Genomic DNA, 10,579 nt, shown 5'->3' with positions numbered 1-10,579 from the left:
ATATACATACATGTATGCACACAACTAACGTTCAAATCTTTAAGTCAGGTTGTGAGCTTAAATTGATCAAAAATTTAAGTCAGGTTGTATGTTTGAATTGATCAAAGCTTTAAGTCATGTTGTGTGTTTAAATTTATATATATGCACATACACATATATACGGTCTTGCAGATAAATTGAGACAATTTTTGCGATGCATAAAACTGGTTATAAATACTAAAATAATGGTAGTAGACAGATACAATTTCACTGTAATATTTATTACAATAAAAATATTTATCACACAATATGGGCGCCCTTTTGGACAATTATTGCCTCCACTCGAGAACGAAACTTTTTTGGAGCTGGTGATTTCGCGTGTTGCAGGTAAGATGCAGGTCTAAGACTCTTCACACTCGAGTGTGGCGAAGCATTGGTCGTTGCTTGAGTTATGCCCCATAAAATGTAATCAAGAATGTTGAAATCTAGGCTTTTACTGGGCCAGATGTTGGCCCTTACAAAAAATGGCACCAAGAAAAGCCTGTGTCATTTTTAACCCATGGCATAGTGCAGAATCCTGGATAAGCACCACATATGTGCTGATCTTCAAGCTAGTCTCAACGAACTGTGGATCCATGACACCTCCATCACTCGCCACGGCTTCAAATACCATCACAGAGGCAGGATTCTTAATCTCAAACACAGGGCGGACACCAGAAGCGTTGCATGCAATCAATCGAGAATTTCTGCGAATCACCTCAGCATCCACAGTGGACTCTTTCCAGTTAATAAACACGAGTTTTTACGGCAACTTGATGCTTGATGAATAATAGAAGCTGTGGGCATCTCTGAGCTCTGATTACTTTGGCTTTGACTGTTGGGATGTGACGGCATCGTCGAACATAGCTAGTCATGCCAAGGTCCCTGCTCACAGCTCTGGATATGATGGAGACACATTGCGTTTCTTTGCAAGAGTTGTCATGGATGTAGATGGGTTGACTTCAATCGAGCGTTTGAAGCCAGCGAGAAACTTTGGATTGCGCTTGGAATCACTTCGAATCTTGTGTTCTTTTCTATCAATCTTTCTCTCTTCTTTGGAATGGTTATACACACGATAAACTGTGTATAACATAAAATATACCTGACAAATACTGCAGTTAATGTAATTAACTTGCCCCGCGCCCTCACAACAGCAGGTCATACGTTCGATGGTCATATAGTTCACTGCTGCTATTAAAAACTAAAATAGTGCACGACTTTTTGTCCTGGTGTATTTGTTCATGTTTAGCTTCGAAGCCAGTTCGACTTTGCTCTTACTGGTTGACTAAGCAACCAATAATAGCAAGAGACTCCCTCAGAGACTCTCTCAGAGCATGAATGAAAATATTTTCTGTGCATACGGTCGTAGTGAGGTTAAATCATGTGTAACAGTGTAGACGGGGTTCAAAAGATTTTTGTTACAATATGTCAGGAAGAATAATATGATTGGACGCTACATGTCTTTTGCGGCGGTGATAGAATATTTGAGGAGTGTTCTTTACGTTCTGAGTACAAATTCCGCCGAGGTCGACTTTTCCTTTCATCCTTTCGGGGTCGATAAATTAAGTACCAGTTGCGGACTGGGGTCGATTTAATCGACTGGCCCGCTCCCCCAAAATTTCGGGCCTTGTGCCTAGAGTAGAAAAGAATATTTGCGGAGTGTATGGAGTTTTAGTTTCAAAGAAAGTGGAGAAATTTGCTGCTTGTATACGCGGTAACACCTTGATACTGTGAGGCCTGAGTTCCATGTTGACAGGACCCTAATACTAAATAAAATTCTAAACACGGTATGCAAATTAGTAGCCCGTTTTCTGTAGTACTGGATTTATGGAGTATATAAACAGATTGGTTGTTCCCCTCTTAGGGATTGGTTAAACTGATGTTGACACCTAGCAATGATAAGAGCCCAACACTGTTCGAAAATCAATTAATCATCTCTTTCAATACAGAGGGAGATAACTAAATTAATCTTCTTTATACATGTATCTACTATATAGGTTGCATGTGTACATATAGCGTGGGGGTGCATAAAGATCTCACACATTTTGAGGAGATATTATGTGGACGTAAGTCGAAGTAGAGAAGTGGGGCAGGTTTCATATAAAGGTTAAGATTTACCATTTTTGTATTCCTTATCAATTACTCAAAAACTTCTTTTTTTTTTTAGGTTCTGCCATTTTCGTATTCGACACCGTCCGCGAATTCTTGAGGATTTAAAAGAAGAGAACTTCCGTGAACGACTACATCAATGTATTGCCAAAAACTGCCGCTATTTGTCTAGTATAGGTCTTAAAACCTAGTAAAATAAACCGTTTTTTATGTACTTTCAAAAACATAATAAATGTTTTCCAGAATGATTACGTTCTCTTTTTATATTCATTCACAATGTAGGAATCTTTATGTCCCACTCTGTATAATATATATATATATATACAGGGTTGGCCAAAAGTCACCTGACAGTAAATCAAAACCATTTAATTCCAAGATTTATTTATGTTTAACAACTGAATAGATTCAGTAAAAGCATCTAAATATGAAACACCATGAGAAATGTTCAAACTGTAGTCCTTCTTGAGCGACACACTTTTCCATTCGAGTCAATACAGAATTACAGATAGTATTTATAGAATTTTGATTTACTGTCGGGTGACTTTTGGCCAAACTTATATATTCATTCACATGCATGTGATTGTGTAGCCATGCTTATATTCTTTTGTTTTAGTCATTAGGCTGCGGCCACACTGGGGCAACACCTTGAAGAATCTTAGTGCAATCGACTGCAGAGCTTATTTTTTAAAGCCTGGTACTTATATCGGTCTCATCTGCCGGATTTCTTGGTTACATAAACACACTAACACCGATCGTCAAACACAAACACAAATACATATGCACACACACGCGCACAGAAACACACACGCGCACACACACACGCACACACACACACACACACACACACACACACACACATATATATATATATATATATATATATGTATGTATGTATGTATGTATATGTGCATGTATGGATATGTGTGTATTTCACAAGGTGCTACACAGTGGAATTGAACCCCAAATCATGAGACTGGGAAGTAAACTTCTAAACACGCACCCATGCTTGCGCCTATATATTTAAATAAGTGTAATGATGTTATATTATTGGTATATTTGTCTGGATGTTCTCGATGATTAAGGAACAGCTTGTAATATAGATTTTCCTATAATCCAAAACTTCACAAAACAAATACAAAATATCCATAGGTATATATACGCAAACACACACACACACACACATACACACACACACACACACACACATAGATAGATAGATAGATAGATAGATAGATAGATAGATAGATAGATATAAATGCTTACATACATAGATGCATGCATATATACATGTATGCATACGTACATACATACACACATACACATATACATAAATGCACACATATATACAGGCATACATATATACTTACATACACATATATATATACATAAATGCATACATACATGAATGCATACATGCATGCATGCATGCATACATACATACATACATACATACATACATGTTGCATACATACATACGTATTTATATACATTATGCGTTTGTATGTAAATTCATTCAATCATACATACTTCTACTAATACATTCAAGCATAGATTCATATAAACAATTATACACACGCTACGTTTTCTAAATCAATCTTGGAGGGTAGGAGATGAATGTGGTGGTATAAAATAAACAAGATTATAAAATTATGAAGAAAACATTTGTTTTCCCGTGTAATTGAAACAGCAGGTACTTGACTAACACAGATATGTTCGTTATGCTAATCTTAGTAGGTGCGTTCCAGAAGTTTTCAGACGTTTTTAGGAGATGTATTTATTAATTTCAAAGGAGTACAAAACTCTAGCTTCCTTCCAAATAGGATCGTCTTACTTCAATGAACTTGTAACGCTCAAGCCACTTCATGAAGGCACAATGGAAGTCTTCTAAAATGAAGATGCCCAGGACCCGTATTGCAACTCCTTCTTCTCAATACCTTCAAAACGTCTGCCACCGATTCTCTCCTTTAGCTTGGAGAACAACCAAAGATCACAGAGAACAACGTCTAGACTGTAAGGAAATTGGGAAGGGGGACAGTTTTGGTGCTCATGTCTATCAAGTTACCAGCATGTTCGTTACTCAGCACCCTGGGGACAAACATGTCCAGATCTTTATGAATAATCCTACTCTTTTACACTTTTACTCTTTTTTTACTTGTTTCAGTCATTTGACTGCGGCCATGCTGGAGCAACGCCTTTAGTCGAGCAAATCGACCCCAGGACTTATTCTTTGGATGCCTAGTACTTATTCTATCGGTCTCTTTTGCCGAACCGCTAAGTTACGAGGACGTAAACACACCACCATCGGTTGTCAAGCGATGTTGGGGGGACAAACACAGACACACAAACATATACACACACATACATATACATATACATATATATACATATATACGACGGGCTTCTTTCAGTTTCCGTCTACCAAATCCACTCACAAGGCTTTGGTCGGCCCGAGGCTATAGTAGAAGACACTTGCCCAAGGTGCCACGCAGTGGGACTGAACCCAGAACCGTGTGGTTGGTAAGCAAGCTACTTACCACATAGCCACTCCTGTTTACAGTTGTCACGTCAACTCCAAACAGGATGATTATAGTCGTTGTAGACACACGACAGTCTTCATCCAGAAAATTGTGAATTTCCTCAACCAGCTCTGATGTTTCGATGTCTCTCTCCTTCCCTCATCCTCTCTCAACCTCTCTATACCGTCCTTGAACTTCTTCTTCCAGCGAAAAAGTTAATCGATAAGCAGTCTGGGGCATTTCATAAGTTCCGTTAGCATTTTTGCCCTGTTTAATACAAAGCTTTATTGAACAGCGAGCTTCCAAACGCGGCGAGGTGGCAGAAACGTTAGCACGCCGGGCGAAATGCTTAGATTTGAACTTATAACATTTGGAACTCCAGCAAGCTAAGAAGGTGAAGAGGCCCATAAATTTAGACTAAAATTGAGAAAAGAACAACGCGCACGAGGATAGAAATTGTCATAAAAAAACTTTTTTCTTACTCCCCACCTTTTTCTATTTCTTCTCCACTTTGTTTTAAAAATAAAGCCTCAATTGGTCCCAACTTTCAATAATATACATTTGTTATCATCTTCATTAAACATTTCCATTGATATTACTATGTATCCCAGTGAAACTTTGAAATTTCTGTGAACGTTTGAACATCTGATCGTTTAAGAATGTTTTTCCGATGTTTACTTGTAACTTTAAACTCTCCTACACCCTTTATTTATATATTAGTACCATTGATAAGTTAAGAAAAATTGTCGACATCGGTTTGGTATTTGAATGAATGAAAATTTTAAAACGACTATACATTTTGAGGTCCGAATGCATTTTCAAACTTCGAAACAAATTATCATATATATATATGTGTGTGTGTGTGTGTGTGTGTGTGTGTGTGTGTGTGTGTGTGTGTGTGTGTGTGTGTGTGTGTGTGTGTGTGTGTGTGTGTGTGTGTGTGTGTGTGTGTGTGTGTGTGTGTGTGTGTGTGCGTGCGTGTGTGTGTATAGATATGAAAGTTGTGATAATGAAGTCAAGTAAATCCGATGCTTTGAAATCATTTAATACGCCCGTTTCGGGGCTGCTTAATGGATAGTAGGAAATAATAGGAAATGCATCCATTACGGAAACCTTCCTCAGTTAAAACATACATACATATATATATATATATATATATATATATATATATATATATATATAAACAAATAGTAAATAAGTATATGCATATATACGTACAGGTATGTGCATACCGACATCCACCTGTATGTATAGGTGCATATCTGGGTACAGGACATTGCAAACAAACGTAGACGAGAACACACGAGCCACATAGAGAACATTCTCCTTCATCAGCCACCCACGTTTTAACACCGGCGTTTCGACGAGCTTGGGCAGGACGCATCGCTAAAACGGCTCGTCCCATGGATCGCAGATTAAATTTGTATACGCAAATTAAATCTAGCAATGGAGGAATGTAGTGGCGGACAGGAAAACAAACAGAAAAGGCTTTACGGCCAGACGAGAAAAATTATGTGTGTATGAACGCGATGAGGCACGGACCCGAGAGGGACAAAGTGGTGCGTGCGTTGCTTGGCGAAAGCCAAGGAAGGAAAGGATTATTGACCGGAAGCATGTGACCATGCCGGTGTAAAGGGAAGAGAGAGAGAGTGGTAGAGGGAGAAACAGAGGGAGGAAGTAGAAGAATAGGTGAGCAACGAGAGGAAAAGAGAAAGAGAGGAAATACGAGGGGGAAAAAGAGATACGTAGTAGTAACAGAGGAAGAACGAGAGGGGTAAAGCGAGATACGTAGTAGTACAGAGGAAGAACGAGGGGGGGAAAGAGAAAGAGATAGAGTAGCGTCGGAGGATATGAGTTTACGAAAACTACTTACATTTTGGAAGACGCTGCGTTCAATCATGTAAAAACAAATAGTAAATGAGTATATGCATATATACGTACAGGTATGTGCATATATATATATATATATATATATATATATATGTATTATGTATATATTTATATACTACGTTGGAAAGAAAGTCCTGTCACATATCAAGATGGCAAAGAAACAATTGTTTTATTAATCTTAATTTACATTGTCAAAATAATGTTGCAAGGATCTGACTAACAGAGGGATTAAGGAGCAGAGAGCAAAGAGATTAAGGCAAAGCTTACACATTTGGAGTCATAGTCATGACTTGGGCAATAAGTTGTGTGGCATTATCGTATAAGAGTAACATCTTTTACGATTGACCAATGATTGGCGTTTTTTCTGCAAATCTTTTATGCAATGTTACCAATTGACAATACTTCTCCGCATTAGCTGTTATGGTTTGGTTAAACAATATGTTATACATTAAATGCTATATATCCCACAAAACACAGAGCATAGTTTCTTCCAGGTGTACTTCTGGCTTGGCGAAAGACTCTTCTATTTTCACTGGGTGCATTTTTTCTGAATCGTTTCGTTCTGAGTTCAAAGTACCAGTGAAGTACTGGAGTCGATATAATCAACTTATCCTCTCCCTCAACATTACAGGCCTTGTGCCAAAATTAGAACGGAAATTACTTGAAGCATATATATATTCATTAAACTACAATATTAGACCCTGTAAAAATAAAAGTTCTAAGTTTATAGATAGATAGATAGATAGATAGATAGATAGATAGATAGATAGATAGATAGATAGATAGATAGATAGATAAAACTTACTTGGAAAAAGATGCCTGGCGTTCGATTGTATAATAATATAAATAATATATAAATATATGTATATATCCATACATTTATGAACATACCTACATCTATATGTATACATACATGCATATATGTGGGTACAGGACATAAAAAAACGTTAAACATAATGCGAAACGAAAACATAAAAACGAAAATATAGAAAACGAACATTTTTCGAACAACGAAAAAAGCAAACAGAGAAACGAGACATGCAACAAGGCTTATGCTCTTTATGTTGCATGTCTCGTTTCTCTGTTTGTTTGTTTTTGTTGTGTTTTTTTCGTTGTAGGTATGTACATATATGTATGGATACATGCATATATATATATATATATATATATATATATATATATATATATATATATATTTGAAGAAATGCAACAAAAATGTATTAGGTTATAACAGTACGTACGTTTCGTACAAACTTCATTTATTTATGTAGTAAGAACACCACATAAGATGTGCAATGAAAATGTACTCCTCAGCTGCATAATGGAAGGTTGGTATTTTCTTCATCTCCTACTCTTGTATTTGCACACATTTACAAAATGACTTTCTGAAATGAGCTTCCATTATGCAGCTGAGGAGTACATTTTCATTGCACATCTTATGTGGTGTTCTCACTACATAAATAAATGAAGTTTGTACGAAACGTACGTACTGCTATAACCTAATGCATTTTGGCTGCTTTTCTTCAAATTTTATTCACCAAATCTCTTGATTTTGTTTTTGGTTTTTACCCTACCAAATTCTGGTGCCACAAACATTTTAAGTACCAAATTTAATCTTTTGATTAAATCTATATTATTATTATTATTATTATTATTATTATTATTATTATTATGATATATATATATATATATATATATATATATATAAATATATATATATAAACATTCTGAACGAGATATACCATAATTATTAAATTATCTATACAAAAGAGCAAATTCCATGAATAGAACCAGATAAAGATTAAGCTTGTTTGTTGATAAGATATTTATTTGTATCGAAAATGTTGTTTTCAGGGTATTACAGAATCATTTGCCCAGAGATTCAGTTTCTGTTTTACAAAATATCTTATTGTATGTATTTGGCTGTCAGATAACTTCGTTCGGTTTTCCTCCATTTATTTTTAACCTGTATATTTAATTAAAATTATAACTGTTCAAAATTATTGTAACTTTAATATATTATTTCTATACATCTAACTAGCTGATCTGTCAACGTTGGTTCATTCGAGATTGAAGGAGACGGCAATAACAGTAATCACCCAACTATACACTGCTTAGAGCAGACTTACAGAATGCAGTCGGAGTGTTTAGAAGCTCACTATTCTTTTCTACTCTAGGCACCAAGCCCAAAATTTGGGGGGAGGGGCCTGTCGATTAGATCGACTCCAGTACGCAACTGGCACTTAATTTATCGACTCCGAAAGGATGAAAGGCAAAGTCGACTTCGGTGGGATTTGAACTCAGAACGTAAAGACAGACGAAATACCGCTAAGCATTTCTCCCGGCATGCTAATGTTTCTTATTTCTTTATTGCCCACAAGGGGCTAAACATGGAGAGGACAAACGAGGACAAACAAATGAATTAAGTCGATTGCATCGACCCCAGTGCGTAACTGGTACTTAAATTATCAACACCGAAAGGATGAAAGGCAAAGTTGACTTAGGTGGAATTTGAACTCAGAACATAAAGACAGAAGAAATACCGCTAAGGATTTCGCCCGGCGTGCTAACGTTTCTGCCAACTCGCCGCCTTGGCGAGATCCCAAACAGTTTCCGTCAACCAAATGCACTCCCAACGTCTTCATGTGTGTGTGTGTGTGTGTGTGTTATATTGCACCTAGCTGTTTATGTTTATTTTTACTATAAACATAGATAGATATATTACATACATACTTTTATAATACATACAGATATATAGGAATGTATATATGTATGTGTGTGTATATATATATATATATATATATATATATATATATATATATATATATATATATATATATATATATATATATATATATATATATATATATATATATATATATATAAGGAGGTGGACATTTCAGAAATATCTAACGCATGTTACGCATTAAAATTGCAAATGTTAATATTACGTATTTAATACCTTACATGTTCGTATAATGCTTATACTCTTATATGTGCTTGTGTATATGTCTGTTTGTACATATATATACTTATGGGCGTGATTAATAGGCGAGTACGCATACACACACTCGCACAAATATATGTGCATATAAGTGTGTGTGTATGTGTGTAAATGTATATATATATATATATATATATATATATATATATATATATATATATATATATTCATACATACTCACCTACGCATGTGTGTGAGATTTGTCATGTGTTTCTCCGTTATAATATCTTAATCCAATGTGATATGACGGAAATAAGCACACACATGTATTTTTACCCTTATAAATCCGTGCACACACAGACTTGCATATATATATATATATATATATATATATATTTATTTATCTGTATGTATTATATATATATGTATTATATATATATATATATATATATATATATATATATATGTATATATATATATATATATATATATATATATATATATATATATATATATATACTGCAATATATATAACGCCACTATATACAGTTACTGGCTAGTGTCAGATCTGATTAGTTGTAAGACTAATCATGAAGTCAATCTACATTCTCCCTCTGATCGGTAAGTTCAAATTTTAGAGGCAAATAATATATTACAGGATAAAGAAATGAATGAAAGCCAATAGATTTGATGCAGCCACTCCCTCACTCTTTCTTTCTCTCTCTCTCTCTCTCTCTCTCTCTCTCTCTCTCTCTCTCTCTCTCTCTCTCCCCCCTTATACATATATATATATATATATATATATATATATATATATGTATGTATGTATACTTTTGTAAAAATATATTTAAACATATATTATTATTATATCGTGCTTAAAATTTTATTCTTCTCTTTCAGTGCTTTGCTATTTGGTCAATATAGTGTCATTGAAATCCATTGAAAGTAATTGTAAGTATGATATTATACATAAAAAATATTTTCTGTCGCAGTGTTCGAGAAGTTCAACCTCTTCGTTTTTCCTTTTTTAGCCATGTACTGCTTCCTATAGTGATTAATGACGTACATTGTCATCTTTTCTTTGCCAACATTATCCCTCAAA

The 10,579-nt window shown here is 35.2% G+C and overlaps 1 protein-coding gene and 2 long non-coding RNA genes across 49 annotated transcripts in view; 2 read left to right on the top strand and 1 right to left on the bottom strand.

Annotated features, from left to right (window-relative positions):
- Positions 1-10,579, bottom strand: part of LOC149136673 (uncharacterized) — a 367,529-nt gene that overhangs the window by 276,643 nt on the left and 80,307 nt on the right. The window lies entirely within an intron of this gene.
- LOC149136675 (uncharacterized) lies at positions 281-2,376 on the top strand. Its single transcript, XR_016241183.1, has 2 exons — positions 281-366; positions 2,186-2,376. It is a non-coding gene; the product is annotated as an uncharacterized LOC149136675 (long non-coding RNA).
- Positions 10,010-10,579, top strand: part of LOC106872296 (uncharacterized) — a 58,790-nt gene continuing 58,220 nt past the window's right edge. For 44 of the 47 annotated variants that reach the window (XM_089349559.1, XM_089349561.1, XM_089349604.1 and 41 more), the window contains exons 1-2: positions 10,010-10,098; positions 10,378-10,428. In XM_089349559.1, the coding sequence (XP_089205685.1) occupies positions 10,068-10,098; positions 10,378-10,428 (82 nt within the window). In that variant the 5' untranslated portion in view covers positions 10,010-10,067. The remainder of the gene's footprint in view (positions 10,099-10,377; positions 10,429-10,579) is intronic. The other 3 variants (XM_089349603.1, XM_089349587.1, XM_089349573.1) reach the window with 1 other exon arrangement.

The sequence above is a fragment of the Octopus bimaculoides genome, chromosome 3, assembly GCF_046866305.1.
Source record: "Octopus bimaculoides isolate indiv1 chromosome 3, ASM4686630v1, whole genome shotgun sequence".
Classification (NCBI taxonomy): Eukaryota; Metazoa; Mollusca; class Cephalopoda; order Octopoda; family Octopodidae; genus Octopus; species Octopus bimaculoides.
This window is presented reverse-complemented; position numbering and strand designations above follow the sequence as displayed.